This window comes from Carettochelys insculpta, chromosome 5, assembly GCF_033958435.1.
Source record: "Carettochelys insculpta isolate YL-2023 chromosome 5, ASM3395843v1, whole genome shotgun sequence".
In the NCBI taxonomy this organism is placed as follows: Eukaryota; Metazoa; Chordata; order Testudines; family Carettochelyidae; genus Carettochelys; species Carettochelys insculpta.
The window spans coordinates 49,938,674-49,960,439 of NC_134141.1; the positions used below are offsets into that span (position 1 = coordinate 49,938,674).

Consider the following 21,766-nt stretch of genomic DNA (forward strand, 5'->3'; position numbering starts at 1 on the left):
AATAAAAGATACCACCTACTCTCTCTCTAAAGTATGAAAAAATCACTAAAAATTAATTTGGAAATATGTATTAAATTACCATCCAAAACATTACTATCCAAAAGATTGCATAAGCATGATAAAGTAAAGACAGAAACTGCCTTATTTGGTACTATTGAAATCTGAGCGTTACCCAACTGACTGATTTAACAGACCTGCCAGAGGGTGTCAAACTTTTTTCCATCTGGTATGGAGAGTTTTCCTGTCTTGTCTCTGTCAATACGATAGTGCAATACTTTTCCTTCACTGAGCAGGCAGAGAGCATAGGATCCACTGTTGTCTCTTTGCCGGATTCTGAAATGACAAGAGAAATATCAAGGGTTGTTCTCAGCTAGTAGAAAGCATCTGTGTTTTGGAGAAAAATTACATTTTCTATAAGCTTTCCCAAAGGATATAGTGTTAAATCTGCTCCTTAGCTTTTGAGGACTTCCCTTGAAAACCCTCATGTACTTTTAGAGTAAATTTTAGAAAAATGGATTTTTCTACCATTTATTTCATAATTTTCCTTGGCGGGGTGGGGGAGAGGTGAGGAGGGAGTTCCAACAACTATTTGCTTGGGAAGTGCAGAATTGTGTTCCATACAACATGCATACTATGGGCAGGTCTACACTAGAAACTACACTGGCATGGCAGCAACAATTCTGGGGAAGATCCTATATGGCAACAGAAAAGTGCTTTCTCATGGCATAATTACTTCACCTTTGTGAGAGAGGGATGCAATGTCACTGATATGGACAATGGTTAGGTCACTGTAACTTGCCTTGCTTGGGACAGGGGGAGGAGGCTTTTTCATGCCTCTGTGTCAGGTAAGTTAGATTAACTTGGGCAGACCTGCCTTCAGTGAGCCAAGGGCTCTGAATTTTTGTGCACTGCAAGCCTGATCCAAAGCGTAGTGAAATCAGAGACAGGAATCCTACATATAACAGTTGCATTTACAGCTCTTTGGCACTTCAGAGAAAGCAAACAACAGATAGGTAGGTAAGTGAAAAAAAGTGAGTATTCAGTCTTTTACCCTCTATCCTAATACAAAGATTGGTGCGGAGGATTTCTGAAATTAATAGAACAAAGATAAGCATAAATAAAAAAGAGAATCTCTCAGTTAGTTTGTAGTGTATTCTTCCATGAGTAAGGATAAAATTATGTCATGGGGGAGGGGTATGGGTTCTGTGATTTTCAGAGTTCCCTGTGACAATTTCCATTTCAGCCCCAGGGCAGGTACCCTGGCGCTCAGAGCCTCAGCGAGCAGGCCCCACAGCTCCGAGCCACTGGCGGTGGGAGAAGTGCCCTTCGACAAAATCTTAATCTTAATTATGTCACGTTCAAGTAGTAGTAGAAGGATTTTTAAAAGCAGTCTAATGTTATTACAGGTTGCATCTCTGAAATCTGGTACTCTCTGAAAGCCTGATGGCCCAGAGCAGGGGCTAGCTGGAAGTGGGCTGAACAGTGGCAGGAGAGCTGCCACTGGGGCTGGGGAGCCATGGCCAGGGAGGTCCAGGGCAACCCAAGGCAGAGGCAGGGGCCAGGGCCACGACAGCCCAGCTAGGCCAGCAACAGGATGGCTAGGGTTGTATGAAGAGCCAGGCAGGCTGAGAAGACAGAAGCAGTGGACCACTGGTCTGGCAGATTCCTTCATTCGAGATGGGTCTGGTCCCAAGGGTGCTGGACTAGGGAAGTCCAAACTGTAGTTATGTTAATATTTGCTAAGCAAGTTGGATCTTATGTTTCAAGATGCAGGTCTACTACTCTATTACTGTTATCCTTAAAAAACAAAACAAAACAATGCATGAGAGTCTACTCTCTCTTTGATACAATAATCATCTTTGCACATGTAAAATGTCAGCTTCGGCAGAGCAGCCAATAAACTGGTTACACAACTGCTTTCCATATTCTTGGGAGATAACGGATTACATTTCCTTTTATGATTCAAATTATCTTCTGAGTGAAGGTATGAAAATTATGGAATGTAACGCACAATTGCTTATCTATTTTGAGACAATGCCTCCTCTCTGAAAATGTATTTCTAATTCTTTTAATTATTAAACAGCAATACACAAGACAAACTGCAAGTCATTCTCCACTTCAGCAGAGACCTTTTTGCTCTTGACTGGTCAGTGAGTACAGGAAGTAAGTATGCTGTGCACCTATGTCTGTTAAGAAAAGCCACAAACACTATGGTTCAGGTTTCTTTTAAAGCAGTAGGCAAGCTATTTTAGCTTCAGAAGAAAAATCTTATTCTATTCCTCTTTTCTGCAATTCAATGTTCTGATCATATTTAAGTTCTGTAAAGTTAAATTTTAACCAAATATAACTTTGCATGCTATACTGCTCAATGAGGAGTTCAAAACAAATCATGGCTAAGCTTATACAAGTCATATTTGAATTCAACAAAACAAATCAAAACATTTTATCACATCCATTGTTGCTATATCACACAGTAGTGCGATAAGCAGATGCAAGTAAGAATCTGGACTTTCAGTTATCCTTCAAACCTTTGTCACACCTACTCAAAACTAAAAGCTTGGTGCCTTTGCAAGATAGTGGGAAGTGTTCTTAGAAGCTGAGTTTCTCAATTTCAATTTGGTTTTGCAAGAGTAACTTGTGAAACTGATCAAGATTTTCTAGGTTAAGCTAATCCTAAGGAACTGTTGCTAAGTATACCTGGCTTAGTACTGAATAAAATTCACCACTCAACGTGTCTCGTTTGCCGACAGAGCATGAACAAACACAAAAATTAAAGTGAAACTAACAGAGAGAGACCTACCTAAACAGAAGATGACAAAGTTTTCTGAGAGGCTTGATAACAGAAATCAACAAGTTTTGCATAGCTTTCTTTGTGGCAGGGTGTTGCAGGCAATGCTGTAAGCAGGGTCGCCATGTTGGATTTAGGGTTTTCATACCTTATTTTGCATACACATATTCCTCTCATTTTAAGGCCTAAATGTATGTGTGTCCTGCCCCCATGCCTCAGAATAGAGGGGGCTATCTAGCCCACCATCAACAACTAATATGATTCTGTAATACCATTATCAGCATTGTTGGAATCTTCTAGTTCCTGAATTAAAGTATTTTAGACTATTTTTACGCTCATGATGGCATGTCAGCAGTTACCAATCCTGTTTATAGATAAAAATTGTGCAGATGTGCATTACACAATTCAGTAACATGAAGGTCAGATGTATTGGCTACTTTTGATTAACTAGGTTCTGGGTCTCAAGAAATTTTTGGGCAGTCAACACTGATGCAGAAGTGCAGGGGCTATGAACTGCCAAAAAAACAATTTACACACAACAAGTCACTTCTAACATCAGCAGCAAAAGGCAGATACCAGTTACTTCTCATTGGAAGTGCAAGAGAAAACTGGCATTTTCAAGATGGCTGGTTTGTAATTGTGAGCAAATGTTTATTTCTTAATGGACATTTACTGTGCCCACACACAAACCTGGTTTTGTAATAATTATTGCTCTAATATTTTGTAACAATTATTGCTCTAATCTACTATTACACACCCAAAATAGAGTTTACTGGAAAATTCTTAATCACCTACACTTTCAATAAATTTTCAGAGCCCTGCAGAGAGAGGAATGAAATAATAAGAAAGCTGACCAGTATCTCTCAAACTTTCAAGTTATTCTTAAGCTGATTTCGTGAATGTTATATGTTGGGGTGGTAGTGGGGATGTAACACTTCTCATATTACTTTCGTTACAAAGAAAACAGGTAAGGATATTTCTGGGATAGATGGAATAGAACTGGTTTGCTCTTCTGCTGTTCAGATGCCCAATACATCATTTGGTAGTCGTAACTACTGTGTTCTGCATGCAGTGCAAAGTACTGACACAACCAGCCACTCTGTTAGGAACTGAAAAATGATATCCATGCAGCTGAGGGACCAATGAAGACAGAAAGATTGATGCTTCTCTGTCCTCTTCTTTTTAGGAAACCTAGGCACATACCCGAGACACTAATCACATTACATAGCTAACTCAAGTTTTGTTTTCTGGTTTTTGCTTTTGTTTTTCGGAAGAGACAGATCAGTCAGGGAGGGTTCCAAATCTTGAAGAACCTCACAGAAGAAACTCGCACCAAGTTGCCAGATGTAGACCACTTTTAGTGAAACTCTTTTACTGAACATAAATATAACTTAAACACTAGTAATTTTATTTGTTATAGTCCTCTTTCACCATCCTATCCAGTAGCAGAAGTTACAGGCAGTGGATGCCACAAGCAATGAGCCAAAGAAGGTAAGTATGCCTGGCTGTGGCACCTGGAGTGCATAATGACCAATAAGTTCCAAGAGGGATGGACAAAGCCAACTAAGACTGTCTCTACTCTACCATTTTTGTGGGTAAGGCGTATGGGAAAAAAGAAACACCCCCAAGTGACATAAATTACACCCACAGAAGTGCCAGTGTGGACTGCACTATGTTAATGGGAGAGCATCTCCTGCTGACATAGTTACTACCACTTGTTGGGGATTGTTTAATTATTCTTATGGGAGAGAGTGTTCTCCCATTGACATAGAGTGGCTAAATAGGAGACCTTATAGTTGTTCATGGGAGATGTGTGCCACAGTAAAATCTCTAGTTTAGACATAAACTAAAAGTGCTTGCAGGGTGGGTGGGGGGAAGAAAAAAGAGAGATGCCTGGGTAGTTATTTCACAAATTCCAGAGACAGAAGACTATCCTGTCTACTGAGCTCTTAAAATCACTGTGTTGATGTGGGACTACATCTACACTATGAGATAAATTCAATTTTTAATAAATTTGATTTTTAACTTCATTCTTATGAATTCAAATTTAAGTGTCCACAAACCTTATTGAAATCTGACCCATCATTTTGCCATGTCAAGTTTCTGAGTCCCCATTGCCCTATTCAAGTTTGACCGCATGAGCAGTGCATTATGGGTACCTATCCCACAGTGCCTTACCCCTTGTTGCTTGTGGGTGTTTCATGTTAGAATCTCAGAATGCAAAGCACTTTCAGAATTCAGAGCACCCAGTAAGAGAATTTAGACCTCTCCAAACCTGCCTGCATTCCCTGTGCCAGGAGTTCTCTGCAGAAGTTGACATAGTGGCACACAGCTGTATTATCAGCCCTATCCACCCAGCCCAGCCGTGTGTCTGGCCATTTATATTTGCAGGCCTGGGCACTGCAGAATTCTAATTCAATCTAAAAATTGTGGGATTCCTGTGACCTTCTTCCGCGTACCTGGATGGAGAGAAAAGTGGAGAAGGAAGTGGCCATACATGGAGGGTGACTGCGTAGCTATGTGGGATACCTATCGGACACTTTTGGAGGCTAATAAATTTGAATTAAAGACATGGCGCTTCCACACTAGCCTTTATTTGAAATTTCAAATTCAAAATTGATGCTATACCTATCCGGTAATATCGACATCTTGTTATCGGTATTAGGGATCACTAATTCAAGCTAATGGTATTTACAATGAAGACAGTGATGTTTTAATATCTAGCTAACTCCTTTAAATTGAAATTTATCTTGTAGCCAAGAGGCAGCCTAATAATTTTGGATGTAGTTATTTGGTTGGGCCTTAAGGTAACGGGAATTATCTTTAATCCACTAGTAGCCTTCTTTCCCTTGTTACAATCTCTAAAAACTATGAATGATCAATATGAGCTACTTAAAACTTCTGACCTCTCTCATCACTGCTGCAAAGGAACACTGTAACATAATATTTAAAACAAAAAGTTCACTCACTGACACTAAACATATTGTTTTTGGAAGAGGATGCAGGAGAACACTCTCTCCCCTGGCACACATGCAAGCCTCAGAATTGAAGACAAGGAATGAGCAGGACATATCTGCTGAGGTTTCTGCAAGCTACATTGATAGAAACTGAAAAATCTCCCTAAAGAGAAAGAAGTTCCTAGTTATCAGTCTTAAGCACTTAGATGTTCAAAAGGTATGGCTCCTAAAGCTTTGAATGGGTTCTACAAATACCTGGAATATCACCGGTAGGGTCTACAGAGGAAACACTGGCAAGTGCCTAGGTCTCCTCAAAAGGAGTGGACAAAGAAGCTTTTGATTACAGGGAGAAACATTGATTTTTCTGTCTTTGGGAGGACTATGTATTGATGAAATGGCTGAGGTGGACTTGAACAAATTCGATTCAGAGAACTCTTTAGAAACCAGCCAGGAGTAAAAACAAAAAAATTCTGGGAGGAGCAGAAATTCAAATCCAGCCCTGTTCAAAAAACTCTCACTGGAAAAGGCAGAGGAAGTCAGATGCAATCACCTGTGTGACAGCCAGCAAACTTTAAAGACACATTCAGCTCTGAACCAGCACCACTCAGTGTTCTGCCATCAGACCAGAGTATCCCCAGGTACAGAAAAAGAGGAGACTCGTCAAAGAAGGTCTTATCCTCTAAGAAATTTTCTTACTGTTCTGTCCATTTGGGAAGCAGAAAAACTGACTGCAAAACACACAGAAAGAACCAGAGTAACGCTAAACTACTCCAGTATAAATAACTGGACAAACTTTCATTTTTAGAGGATAAGAACCTTCTTCCCCTCCGCTTTGAAGACAAAGCCATGCACCTAAGTATGGGATTACATTTTCTGAACAGATAGGATCTTTGAAAATGCTAACCAAAAGTACTCACAGCTGTTTATGTACTGTTTTGCTTGTTCTGAGAACAGAGTATTTGAGTTCTGATGGTTTCCATGATGTTCTGAATTTAAATGGATTAGGACAGCTTTCTCTCACCTGTCATCCCTCAATAATAATGTGAGTCTTTAAAAGTCTTCTTTCCTGATTACCTTCATGTATCACAGCAGTGAAAACTTCCCAGGACTGATAAAGCCAATCCCTCCATGAGATACTCCTGGACTATGTCTACACTACGGAGGTTTTTTCAAAAGAAACCCTTCCAGAAGATCTCTTCTGAAAGAACTTCTTTCAAAAGAGTGCATCCACACACAAATGTGTATCAAAAGAATGATCTGATCTTTTGCAAGAGAGCGTCCACACAGCCCCTGCTCTTTTGAAAGAATGGGCCAGCGATCGAAATAACAGGTGCCATGATGACTGCTCTTTCAAAAGAAGGGCCCTGAGGAATGTCTACATGTTTTCTTTCTAAACAAGCTTTTGAAAGGAGGAGTTCTTCCTGAAATGGGAGTGGAAGAGTGCTTTAGAAAGGAGCACCTCATTCTTTCAATTTACTTCTTGTGCATTGACGCTCTGTGGAATCTTTCGAAAGAGCCCCCTTCTTTTAGAAAAATCTTTCAAAAGAACTTGCAAGTGTAGACACAGCCCTGGTGGGAGCTAGGTGGTGGATAGATCGAGATTCAGATCCTTTAATTGGGCATTGAATCAATAGAAGTAGGGAAAATATAAAATATTCTGGCATATTTCTTGGGTGGCTAAGATCTGGAGACTCTGCAGAAGAGTATGTAGAAGCACTAGGAATCTCCAGTCTCAGCTCAATTTTTTTTTTTTTAAAGGGAAAGGCTGGAATGGTTTGAGAAGTCAGACCAGAGCAACAACTGATTCAAGTCTGCTATTGAATGGGATACTGCTCTGGAAATCCTCGACATACCTGACTTCTACCAAATCCTAGGAGGCCAATCGTCAACCTCCTCCTCTTCTAATTTCATGTTGATTTTTGGTCTCTGCCACACCAGAGGAGCTCCCTCAAGCAAGCTGAAGCCCTAGCTGGTCAGTCACTGCTGGGGACAGCAGATGTTCACAGTCAGCAAAAAGCACTTACTTCCACTGAAGGCAAAGAATTGTTTTGGGAAGGACAGCTTTCACACCTTCTTCTGTTTGTTGCTAGGCATCTTCTGCTTTGGATAGTCATTTTGCCCTTTGTCCAGAGCAGTTTACAGTGTGTAGCTGCATTGGTCCAGCAACCGACCAGGAAGGGAAATGTGATTACAGCTAGGCAAAATTTGTTTGGTGAATATTATTTTAATCACAAAATCCATTTGCTGAGGAAAATTTGTAATTACTGATTGAATTCAACCAACAAAAAGTTCTGAATGAGTCAAATGAGCTTTTTCCAACAGAACTCTGTCTCATTGGAACATTATCAGCCACCTCTACTGCTCACAAAATGGCTCTGATTAATCATTATCCTGAATGTCTTGTGTGTGGCCAACTAACAGTAGAAGAGCCATATGAGTGAATTGAGAAATAGACACAGAATAGAAAGATAAAGTGAAAGGAGCATTATTTAATGAAATTCTTCCTGCCACGTACTTGCAAAATAAAGCATTGTCATTGCCACCTTAAAAGAAAAAAATCATTCTGGATACTAACTGATAACTTTGTTTACTAGTATTTTGCATTTCTTTGTTATGACATTCAGTACTATACTTTCACTGTTTATATAAAGCTGAATGACATTTTCATGACACCCTGAAGTCCTCTTCATACAGACTTCACCTCAATATCATGACCCTTGCTTTCACTCTATATTTTCGTTTGAGCAAAAGTGAAAAAAAAAAAAGAAACCCAAAAACTAATCTCAAAGACTTTGGATTAGCTTTGGAATGGTTAACGGCAATGTATGTGACACTGTATTGGGCTTTCCCACAGTGACTAACCCAACTCCTCTCTCACAGTCCCATTCATTATTCAGTTATGGAAAAAGTGCAGCAACATGGGGGCAACTAGCACCACCAGAGATGAAAGTACTTACAAAAATTTTCCATTGGTCTTTGTCCCTAAAAGAATACGGTGCTGTGACTCTTCCCGAGAGATCTTCCCATGGAACCAAGGCATCTTCTCATGGGCAGTCGTGGCAATCAGCTTCTCCAACTGTGGCTTTTGACTAATAATAGCTTGTTCAAGGGCATGACCCTACACAATGGGCAAAGCACAAAAGAGTCAGTTGCACTGTTTTCTGTTATAGTGCAAAAAATGCAAAACAAAATAACAACCACACATTATAATCAAACGCCAGTTTGCAGATTGTGTGAGAGACATCCAAATTTTGTGAATACTCAGAGTTTTAGACAAAATTAATTTATTTATTACACATGTTTTAGAGTCACGGGGCAGAAACTAAATTCAGAAAGACAATCTGAAATTCAGATAATTGGCGTTTATGTTTGTGATAGATACTGCAATGGGTATCCTTGGGAGACCATACTGTGTTCAGCTTAGCAATGATTTGTGTATCATTTTGGGCAAGGGATTCTTTGGTGCTCCAGTAGATGGAGAGTTACCACAGCTCCCCAACAAACTAAGATATGCTGCAAGATTAAGGCTGGTCACTGAATCTATGAACTACTCCAGTGCATACACTGGTTCAAATGGGCTGTCACAGACCAGCAGACTGAGAAATAGCTTTTGATATTAAAAGTCTGTGTTTAAACTCTCTCAGCCATGTAGGAAGAAAAGTTCCTGTTCTAAATTGTATACAATCTAAATACATATACAAATAAAAAGGCTAGGAAGGGAAGCTTCTCTCTCTCTCTCTGTATACAACAGATTTATTTTCTCTTTTTTTTTTTTCTCAATATGCATGTATTTAAGAGTTAATTACACATGCACCTCTTTAATGGGGCAATGCTGGATAATGGAATTTACCAGACCATGTAGGGCATTCAGGGTGGGGATGCAGGGCCTGGGAGGGAGGGAGGATGTGTGAGGAGATAGGACGCTTACTTGGCACCCCAGTTAGAGGGCAACATGTGGCCCCAGGCCCCTCACCACTCCCAGGCATGACCTCAGGGCTTCCACAGGAGCAGCAGGAGAAAAGCCCCCAGAGAAGTATGTCACTGCACTGCCATTCTCCCAGCTAGGGGGAGAAGCAGCAGCAGTGTGTAGAGCTGCTTTCTCCTTCCCAGCCAGGTTCCAAACCACAGGTGTTTATAAATTAGGGGCACCTGCTGTCTGGAGGCTGCGGCGTATTGTGTATTTTCCTTATTTTGGTTTGTTTTCAATTCTGATCACCGCAGAGAGAGATCTGAACTTGTAGAACTCTTAAGAAGAAATGAGCTATACCACATTTTAGGAAAGAATACATTTATGACCAATTTAATACACTACAGGTTGGACCTCTCTAGTCAGGCACCCTTGGGACCTGATGGGTGATGAACGAGAGAATTTGCTGGACCATGGGAAGTCAGTATTGTCCAGCAGCATTATGAGCACTTCCATGGCTTACTGGGCTCTTAGAAGACATTTAGGGGTAAATTAAAGTCAAGTAACAGCACAGAACACTGAAAGCCAGGACTGGTGGCTGTGAAAAAGCTCTATGGGATTATGGGAAACTTGGCCACACCCATGATAAGTGGTCATCGGGCTAACTAAATCTATGCCAGATTATGGATGTTGCTGGATGAGTGTGTGCAGTACTAGAGAGGTTCAACCTCTAGACTAAAAAATAAAGACTCATAAAACACAAGCAAATATTACAGTGTTAACACAAACCCAACTGCCACATAGCAGGAGCAAATGGATTGGAACCCACATAAAAGAGGCTTTTTAAAAGTTCATAGTGAAGCATCTCTAGTCCAGAAATGCAAATGCATTTACCTGTAGATTCCAAGTTTGTTTGACATATTCCCTGATAAGGGTCTCTTTTAAATCCTCAAATGGTCCTGTTTTTGGCTCAACACCTGGTGGCCGGTTGCAAGGTTTCCTCAGTAGACAAACAAGGCCATCAGTTTCATCTGAGTGATAGCTAATGAGTTCTGCAGGACTCATGTGTGACCTCCCTCCTGCAATGGCATACGAGCCACTTAGCTCTCTTTCAATTGTGTAGTGATGAACCTGCTTTCTATGTGCCAGGGACAAAGCAAAGCCACCAAGGTAATTTCGACTCTGGCGCAACAGATATAGTCCATCAGTCAGCCCTGCTTGCAACAAGTAATCTTCTGCTTCTTCACGGGTAATATTGCCAAAAAAATAGGGCAGGTGGTTAGCACTGTTTGCCATGTTAGTGGCCATGCTTTTCCTTTTGATCAGCAAGGACTAGTGCTTCGTATCTGAAAGGAAAGATGGAAAAATTATTATCCACTGAGGAAGAAAAAAAAAAAAACCTAAACAAGACCCCAAGGAATTTGGAAATGATTCTCTCCTATTTGAGTCAGAGAGAGTTTTGCCATTGGCTGCAACAGGAACAGGATGGGGTCCTAAGTAAGAGCAGACAGACTGGCTCAAACCAAAAGGTCCATCTAGTCCAGTATCTTGTTTGCCAACAGTGGTCTTGTTTGTCATTGTACTACACGGACACAAGATTGATTTTTTTTTTAAACCAGAAGGGCATAAAACTATTACCTGCAGTGTTTTATATAAACCTCCCATTTGACTCAAAGGGCAGTTTGCATATGGAATGAAGGCAAAAGATAACCTGGAACCAGTGCCATGCTATCCACTTACGCTATACGTGCATTGCATGCCCCAGGTGTGGCAGTGTCCTAGAAATAATTTCTTCTGGTCCCTGAACCTGCCTGATGAACACCATTTTGTATTGTTTAGCTTCTACATTTTTAGTGACTACATTGCATGTTGTAAGTATTGTATATGCATCATGATCTTATCACCTGAAAGGAAGCTGAGCACTGTGAGCTTTACCATACCAGATTACCAATCATGGGTGGTAGCATATTTGTGCGTGCGCGTGCACACACACACAGTAACATACAGACATTGTGCATGACATTTCAATGATCATTTCCATTTTGCATAACAAATACTTCACACATGCTGCCAGAACCATGATTTTTTTTTAAATTAAAGTGATTTTTCTTAAAATAAGCCAAAGAACACACATGATAACAAAGGGTCAAATTGTGCCCTCAGACATATTTGTGTGACCCCCTACAGTTTAAGGTGGGGTTGTATGCATGATGTAACTGAACACAGAATTTGGGTATTGCTGTTTAAACAATCATTAATAGTATCCACTTGATGTGATAGTTCTGTTTTTAAAAAGTTCATATTTTGTTAGAAGTAGAAACAAATGATCCATGCTGAAGTAGATGGAGTAATGCTGACAGACACGCACCAGCTGAGCCTCTGACTCCTCATTTGATCCACACAATTTACACTGGGAAGCTGTTTTGCAGCTTCACTGGTCTGTCTACAAACAAATAGTGGATTTTAGAGGGTAAGGTCATGTCTATTGCATTGCCTTGGACTCTCCTGTGCCAGTTATTTCTGGACAGTTTGAAGACACCATCTGTGGTATCCACTGGACTGTGACAGCTACAGAAGATTATTCAAGATTACAGATGCAGAAAAACTCCTCCCACTTCTCACTTCCACTTTGTTCCACTATGAGGGACAAAAAACTAGGTGTTGCACTTTTTAAGTTACCAGTAGGCTATATACGACATGAGCAAACATGTCTTTTTATAGCACTGTAGCTGTGGTTATGGTTTCATGAGGCCCTTTCATTCCAAGTTCCTATTTTCAGGTACTTAACATTTACAGATAGTTTTTATATACTTATTTCCAATCCAAATATCAAATATTAAGAAATGCAGCACAGCTGATTCTGAGATAGCCCAGTATGAAGAGAGGGAATTATTAAAAACATTATTTTCACTCTATTCGCTCATTTGAAAGCGATTTTATTGAGGAGTGGCAGGCCCAGTGAAGACAGGATGTTTCACTAAGTCTGAAAAAAACCTAGTTGTGAAACAATGCAGATATAATTTACTAAGTGACAGCATGTTACATGGACTCAGTACATCCCTTTCTTTAGGCCATGTCTACACTACAGCTGCTCCAGCAGCACAAACGTAGTTGATTCAGTGCTGCTGCATAGCATCACAGTGTCCATCCCTACTTCTACACTATAGAAAGCATTCTTATGTTAATTTAATTAATCCAACTCTCCAAGAAGCAGTATCTTGGTTGATGGATGAATTCTCCTGTTGACCTAGCCACATATATACTGGAGGATTCAGCTGACCTACCTGCATGGTCAGGGCACCAAATTATTCTCATCCCTGAGTGATGTAGTTAGGTTAATCTAGTTTTTAGATGTGGACAAGGCCTCCGGGGAAATATTGCAGGGAGTCTACAGCCCAGATATAACGTTATGTTCAACACATGTGGGTCTGGGACTAAGGCCAGATCTATTACTAAGTGCATCTTCCTGTCTTGACTTTCTGCCAGAAGATGAGTATCTTGGAGCTACAGGACTCCCGCAGCTCTACATAGCACTGTGCACAAAGCAGGGTAATGTTTTTATCACCCTGGTTGGTCTGAACCAAAAATCTGTGGTTTAAGAAATCTTCAACCTTGACTGGGAGTTTTGGTCACCAACACTGCAGACAGGTTCCCTGAACTTCCCAATAGCCTGGTTTCTGGACACTTACGTTCTGAATCCTAACAATCTACTAATACATTTTATGCATTCAATATGAAAGAATAACGTAAAGGAATTAAAATCACCCAGGAAAATTGATTTAAGCATAAGATAAATGGTGATGTATAAGGGATATCAAACTGTTCACAAAGGCTATGTCTACACTAGAGAATTTGTAGCTAAGGTGACCATCCATCCCTTATCAGGCAGGACAGTCCCATATTTTGGGCTCCAAACAGGGGTCCCTACTTATTTTTAAAAAGGGGCTAACTGTTCCATATTTGTCCCCACCAGCTGAACTTTGTGAACAAAACTCGGATTGTCTACACACAAATGTGTTTTGCCATGTGGATGCTCTCGGGGCCATTTGTCGATAGCGCAGACCAAAAGATTGATCTGCTTTTATGTGTAGATGCAATCTGTTGACAGAAGTTTTGTCAGAACTTCTCTTCTGACAGTAATTTCTGTAGACAGATGTGCCGAGTGTAGACATTGCCAAAATGTATGCACAAGATAAAGATTAGGAAAGCCTTTCTTCAGTGAATTGAACCTACTGAGCATCCAGTGAGAAACACAAAGCTCCTAACAGTGAACATGGGAAGACCATCACATACAATGCATTCAATAGACACATTTAGGTTAATAGAGGCTTAAAAGTTGATCTTCTTATGTGCTTTATTATTTCAACAACATATTTGCTTCCCAGCCTATTTTATGTACTTAACATTTTCTTTTCTTTTTTGCTTTGTTGATTTCCTGTGTTGTATTACCATTTTTTCCATACATAACCACGTATTAACACCTGCACAGTGAATTCAGAAAGCAGGCTCTGCCACTGACCTCAAAAGTCCACAATGCACTTCCTCCAAACATGCCCCACCTCCCAAACAATACCCCCCATTCTCTTGTAAGCACCCATCATCTACCCCCTGCTTCTCCAAATATACTGTACACCCCCAAACCCGACATCCCACCACTGCTAGTGAATGCTGTTGCTGTCATCACCCTCTGTCTCACAATATAGACTGTCTGGACTGAGTGTAACTTTAGGGTTAGCAGATAGTCTTGGGTGGCCTCTGATTCACAGAAATAGTTGGTTTTAATTATAATGTGCTACAAAAGAGAAATAAAAGCTAGCCACATGTATACAGTCCAGTATTTGCTTCTTATAAAGAAACTTCTGTTCAAATAAAACACTAGGACTTATAATTCTGAAGTACTGAAGGGCTAAACTTTGTTTTTTAAAAAATAATTATCGAAACCAAAGCTGTAACTATTTAATATTTAACACATTAACCTGCAAAAATGGATGAGCACCCATTCAGAGTTGGAGTTTAAACAATCACTTCCATTAGCACTAATAAGAGTTTCTAGGGACACCCCTTGCTCATAACATCTATTTCACTTGTTTATATAATGACTCTCAATCACTCTTAAACTAAATACAGAAATAATAGATAAATAGTAGGCAACATCATAAACATACTGTCACCATAAGTTAGCTGACCACAACTGAGAACACTAAATTCAAGACAAGCTGTGAGAAATAAGGCAGACAACCCTTAAACTAGTTATTCTTCCAAAAGATATATCCAAACTAGCACAGAAAAGCAAACTTCTGTCACTACATTAGCTAACAAAAAAGTCAGAAATGCAGCCTTCTTAGGTATTCCAGTCCTGGATTTAACATCCAGATACTAGACTTAATGATGAGTGGTTGTTTAAAACCAATTTCATTCAAGCATTCTTCTGATCCCGAAGGACCAGCCGTGTTCCCAGATGAATATATAACTCAGATCTTACCCAATTATTATGCTGTTACCAATCTTTAATAGCTAATCTCCAGATGGCTATTTATAAAAGAAAAAAGTGTTTTATATGTTTATTAATGTCACTTTTCACAGCAGATATAGTAGCAAGCAAATCTAAAAAGAGCAACTAAAAAAGTAAAAGAAACAGCAAGAAAAGAGAAAAGAACATGGAAACCACCTTATTTGTTTCTGCTCTATTTAGGTCCAGTAAAGAATAGAGACAACTGTACCTTACTTTTATCACTGAGTTTGCAATTAAAAATGATTTAGATGTTTATATATACATACATTTATTTGTTTCTTTACTGAAGTTAATGAAGCATTTTTAAAAAACATGTCAGAGCAGCCACTAGTAAGAGTTGGTTGCCACACTCCGAGGCCACCACAAATTTGTTGCAAGAACCCCTTTTCTAGTTTGTGGGAAAATAACAGATAACAAGATAGTTTGGAGTCACATCATTTGATCACGTGTCCTTGTATGCTTTGCTGAGTCATAGCAGAGGCCATAAGTCCTACTCCAGCTAACACATTCACATGGAAGTCCTTTAGGCCTGGATAGGCATCTTCCAGGGACCACTGTGTTCGCTGATAACCCCATCAACCTGAATACTCCATTCAAAATGTGCTGGCTAAATACCTTGTGGATGTTAGCACCATAACAGACTTTTGAAATATGGGTGTGTAACTGCCCAGAGGCAGAGTTGAAACCTGGGACTTCTGGAGCTGAGTGCAGGATTGAGATAGAGGCCAGCTGTCTCTCACCTTAGGCTGTAAAGGACACTTATTCTTTCGCTGTGACATGAGACAGTTAACCACTGTGACAAAGTCCCTTGTCAGCCCCTGTGGGTCCCTGCGCTTCCTGGCAGTTCTATGCTGCCTTAGAGACTCACCGAGGCCCCTTTTTTGCCCAGGCCTTTCCAAAGGCAGGGGTCTCCGCTTAGCGAGCCATCCTCATCATAGGCAAGACCAGTATGGAGAAAACAACACCAGTCCCCTTGCAGGCCTGCGCCTGCTCCACTAGAGTGATCCCTCTGGGGAAGGGTGGGGGGAGTCCAGACCCACCCTCTACCCTGGACTCTGGCTCAGGGTCCCTACGAGGACAAGAGGCAACCGGCAGGGCCTTCACCCCTGCCCCAAAGTAGTAGCCTCACCCTGGGCCACTTCGCCCACCGCTTCCCCGTGGTACCTTCTCACTCTGCTCTTGCTCTGCTCCTCTGGTGCACCTTCCAAAACCCTCCCCCCTGCTACCAGATGGGGCAGCCTTTTATAGGGAGCACAGGGCCCATCTGACCGATGAGGGTCTGGGCCTAGACAGGGAACAGAAACGCATTGGCCCACCATCCAGTATACTGTCCTTCTAGAAGGCTCCAGAAGCTTCCAGGTAAGGGTCTGCCACACCACACATAGGTGTGTGGGTTACAGGTACATTGTTAATAATCATAATTTCAGATACCAAAACGAAACAAACATTCATACAAATAGGATAATCATATTCAGCACACCATGACTTTACTATTGACACATTACTTGACAAACTTTAGACAAGATTTGTTGCAATTATATAAACAGGGGCAACGATTATCTACCTGGTCATGTTTTAATCACATAACATCATCACACTTGCCACACTCCAAAACCAGCAAGTTACATACTTGACAAACGAATAAGAAGAACAAAAGGGGAGTACCACTACTTCACCAGGAGGGTGGTGAAACACTGCAATGCATAGTCTAGAGAGGTGGTGGAATCTCCATCCCTAGAGGTTTTTAAGTCTTGGCTTGACAAAGTCTTGACTGGGATGACTGAGTTGGGGTTGATCCTACTTGAAGCAGAGGGCTGGACTAGATGACCTCCTGAGGTCCCTTTCACCTCCCTGATTCTATGACCACCCCAACCCCTGCCAAAGGTGTCAGACATAAGACAAGTGAATTAATTAGGACTAACAGATGTAAGACAGCCAGCAATGGACTCCTTCAAGAGCTGGTTCAGCCAAGGATGCTAGAGTGACTCCCTTCTCTGCCTACAGGCACCAAAACAAGCACACCATAATTAGCAGTCTATTGGGCAGAGAAGGAGGTAATTAAAGAATTTAGAGCCTAGACTGCAAACTGGTATGTGAAACAAGTCGCAAAGAATTTCATCTTCCATTATCAGCAATTAAATTACATATAATTGTGTTAACTCTTAAAATATATCAAGTTGTTATAAGATTAATACACACATTAATTTGTAGAAAGTAAAACAATTGAGACAGAAAGGATATGATAAGGTTTAATCAGACTTTAAGATTGCATCTTTCTGTCTACAACTTTATTTCTGCATTCTCATTTCAGAACACTGTTCTCTGTCTTACACAAGAAAACATACCAGGCCATGTACTTAAAATCTTCCTCAACATAGCTTCCAAACACTAGGAAGCGTGGGTTGTAGTTTCCATTAATTTTATGTGATTCCACTTTTGTGTAAAGGTTGACAAATTACTACATGCTTAAAAGTGCTTCACTGAAAACAAAATGTTTATTGGCTGATAAAGTATTGTTCTGATTTGTTCATATGATGAATAAGCTCTTTATTTGGTTAACTGTGTGATATTGTGCATGAAGCAATGATTAGATTAGTGCTATAACTTAAATCAATACGAACCAACATACATTGTTGGGCCAGTTATTATGGCTGGTAACTGCAGGCTACAGGTCTGTTTGACTCTAATTTTAAAACTTGCTCTAGTCTTGAACTCAAACCCAACCCTACAATGTTGAGCTTTTTTCAGACCTTGTCCGCACTCACCACTTCCCCTTAAATCCATCAGTATTGTTTCTGCCTCACCCCTGTTGCACAGCCAGGTCGGGGCTTCCCATTCCTGGCCACTGCTGTCTCACCACGCTGTGTCCTCTTCGGAGCAAAACACTCACTTTGCAGCACACACAGGGTAGCAAGGCAATGGCAGCCAGCAGGCGCACAGCTGCCACTGCCCCAACCGTGAGGGTGGAAAGAGGTGACCAGTGTCTAAGAAGGGCAGGTTATTTCCTGATCTGACTTGCTTTTTAACCTAGCACTTGTATTCAAGTTTGGCTGGGTTTAGGTCAGCTTGCAAGGCAATATGGGATATCTGTAAATGCTTCAATTTGTGCCCACTGTGAGCATTCTATTACAAATGATGGAGTCTCATCACCATCATCATCAATAACCGTGGGCTCAGCATCCATTAGTGTCTCCCTGAAGTTTAATCCACTCAGTGAAAGGGTCACTGTTCTGACTGTTTGCTTGTCATTTCTCCCTGGAGGTTCAGTCTTAATGAGACTAAATGATTAATCCAATGGCATGTGTTGATATTGGCCAAGACTGATTCCTTATTAATAAGCTGTAAACAATATTAAAATAATGCCTCCTGTATCTTAAAACAGAGAGATTGGCTGGCTCAGTATACTGCTTGAAGGCCATGAAGTCTCTAACTGCCCAAATGACTACAAACTCTAAACAACATCTCTTGTCCTGTTAAAAGAACTGGGAAATTCAATGGGGAAAACACCTACGGTAACACACCCGGGTGATGTGTCATCCCCTTGCATCACACTGAGCTAAGCACAAACACAAACTTTGGAAAACAAGATGATGTAAAGTTAAGTTTTCCCATGCAACCTTAGCTCTGTCTTCTTTCAGAAATGCTCCACTCTTCCCGCTTCACATACAGTTGCCAAAATGTGTAAACTCTTCATCTCCTTTCACATCCCATTTACTCAGGATCCCATTTAACACCATTAAAGCACAAAAAGCAAAGAACAAAGGTTGCCTGTGACACCTCCTTTCTGTTCCTCTAGAGCTGGCAGTAGCCAAAGGGAAATACTTGGATGTACTCCAAGAGCAGTCAGTGTGTTACATGTACCTACACTAAATAAGGCAGGTACCAGATGGATCTGCTTGGAAAAGGTGTGGTTTTGATACGCGGATGTGTGTGGATTGCTCCATGGAGTATGACAGAGCTGTGATTATGAAATGAGGTTACATGGGATTTGTACCCTTCGATGTATGTGAACAAATGGGAAGAGCTCTATGTGTCCATTCAGGATTCAATACACCCTGCTTCATTGCAGCACTATGTACATTACAGAACTAGCAGGGCACTGGGCTTCAATTATTACAAAGGGTGTTGTCAGTAGCAAGCTGCAATATGACAGCAGTCTAAGCATTTATTATCTGCATGCACTTCAGGTAAAGCGAGCGCCGTCAGCTGTACTAAGAGGTGGAAGAAGCTGTTAGTGCTGTTTGGCAGAGTTCTGTGGCTTACTTTGAGCTGCTGATAGAATGGAATATGGAGATATCTGTATTTTCCACCTTGTCATATGTGCAAGGAAAGACAAAAAGTTTGTGTGTGTGTTTATGATGTGGTATGCATCATTTCTATGCAGTATTGTATAAGTTTTGTTAGGAGAAGGACATAGGGCTTTTATTGTAATGGAAACTATCAGCAGTGCAATGGAATATGAGATAATTCTAATGCTTTAATGAAGGTTAAATAAAATAAAAGCTTAGGATGGCACCCTGTGAGTAAATGTAAGGTAACTATAAAAGACTGTGGAGTGAGTCTTATATGGTAAACTTGTGATACTCTTTCTGGAGAGCTGGCTGGGCATGTACATCAGTCTCTGGAACTTCCCGAATCAGAGTGCCTCGGACCCATCATATTAGGTGCATATTGAGGAATTCCTCAAAGAGTAGAGGCACAGAGGATGCAAACCCTTTTTAAAAAAAAAGTTTGTTTTTTTAAAGGGTTAGGTAGAATCACATGGGTCAGGTCAGGTCTGGTCTGGTCTACACTAGAAAATTAAGTTGATCTACCTATGTTAGCTGGGGAGTGAAGACGATGAGATACATAGTTAAATCAAATCTAAGCCCCCTGTGTAGGCAATACTAAGTCAATGGAAGAAGATGGGGGCCCCCATCTTAAAAATCCTTTGCCTCTACAGGCTTCTGCTTAAAAGCATCCCCAAGTCACAGATTCCCTGACCCTGGGAGGTAGCTGCAACCATCTAAGTGAGAAAACCCCTCGTTAAAACCAGGAGAACACACTTGGGATGTCTCCATCCCAAGCTCTTAACCGTCTTTTAGGGGAGAGCTTGAAACAAAAAGAAAGAAATTAAGCTGCAGTCTGATAGCTGACACTTCAGTCTTCGAAGGGTCCTGTGGCACCTTATAGACTAACTGAAAAGTTTTGAGCATGAGCTTTTGTGAGCACAGACTCACTTCATCAGATGCTGGTCTTGGAGGTGATACTGGTCTGGAGGTGATCTGCTGGTAGTAAGCCTCACCCTTGCTGACTGAGCTAACCTTGTTATCCCGACCCTTGCTCTGGCTTATTTTATACCTGGCCCTGCAGATTTCCAAGACCAGCATCTGATGAAGTGAGTCTGTGCTCACGAAAGCTTATGCTCAAAACTTTTCTGTTAGTCTATAAGGTGCCACAGATCCAGACTAACACAGCGACCCCTCCGATACTTCAGTCTTCGGCACAGATAACAGACCCTTTTATTGGGCACAAGAATCAAATCACTGCCTTCTAACAAAAAAAGGGGATTTATTAACAAAACAAAAAAGACTTCTGTGATAAAGCACACTTGGCTGCTAGATGTTACAGAGCAACTAAAAAAACAAAAACAAAAACAAAGAGTACTTTAAATCACAGAGAATTGCTTCCCTGTGATCCAGTTCAAAAGTTAGAGTGTACAGGGGGTACATTGGCCAGCCTGAGAAGTTCCACACCAAATCCAAAATATTAAAAATAACCTGATTGTGTCTGACTAAACATTACCTTTCTAATTATGTTATCTGTATGCCCAGATATCTAGGAAGCCTGGATATTTACTCAATTCCATAAGAATGCTCAGGCTTCAACATCTCTGCATTCCTCTCCTTCGGCCACACAAACAAAAGACCTCTGAGCAGGTAACTTCTTCAGTTCAAAAAATCCCCCCCGTCTCTTCCCATTGGATCACCAGGCTGTTTGACAGAGAACCTATTCTCTCTGGCCATTTCTACATGCTAATACACGGAGCGAAAGATGCTAATGAGACGCAGATGCAAATTCCCTGAGCTTCATTAGCATAATGTCACATGATTTGGAGTCCAGAAGACCGTTCTCCTGGACTCCAAAACGCTGTGTAGAAGCATGGCCCCAAAAATTTTTGGGAAGAAGGGGCCTTTGGAAGAAGGACTTCCTTCCGGAAGCCCCCCCGGGGCTGCGCTTCTACACGGTGTTTTGGAGTCTGTAAGAACCGTCTTCTGGACTCCAAATCACGTGACATTATGCTAATGAGGCACGGGGAATTTGCATCCACACCTCATTAGCATCTTTCGGTCCATGTATTAGCATGCCACTTCCGAAGGACGTGGCCTGTGTAGAAACGGTCTCTTGGTTTAACCCTTTTACAGGCATTCATTCATGACAGTGGATTTCACATAGACACATGTAAAGTGATAACTTTTACAGTGTCTCTGGAAAAGCTAAATATGTATGAGTGCCAGCTGGCTACTAAAACATATCTAGAACACACACGGCAAATATCTCAAGTGATAGAGGTAGACAAATAGTGGCATACAGAATTATCTGAGGAAATTAAGTGCAGCTCA

General features: G+C 41.0%; 1 protein-coding gene across 1 annotated transcript in view; it reads right to left on the reverse strand.

Moving 5' to 3' along the window:
- The window catches only part of SYK (spleen associated tyrosine kinase), an 84,956-nt gene that overhangs the window by 38,279 nt on the left and 24,911 nt on the right, over window positions 1-21,766 (reverse strand). The window contains exons 2-4 of the mRNA XM_074995060.1: window positions 10,547-10,998; window positions 8,703-8,863; window positions 195-333 (exon numbers count right to left, since the gene is read on the reverse strand). Coding sequence (XP_074851161.1) covers window positions 195-333; window positions 8,703-8,863; window positions 10,547-10,960 — 714 coding nt within the window. The 5' untranslated portion in view covers window positions 10,961-10,998. The remainder of the gene's footprint in view (window positions 1-194; window positions 334-8,702; window positions 8,864-10,546; window positions 10,999-21,766) is intronic.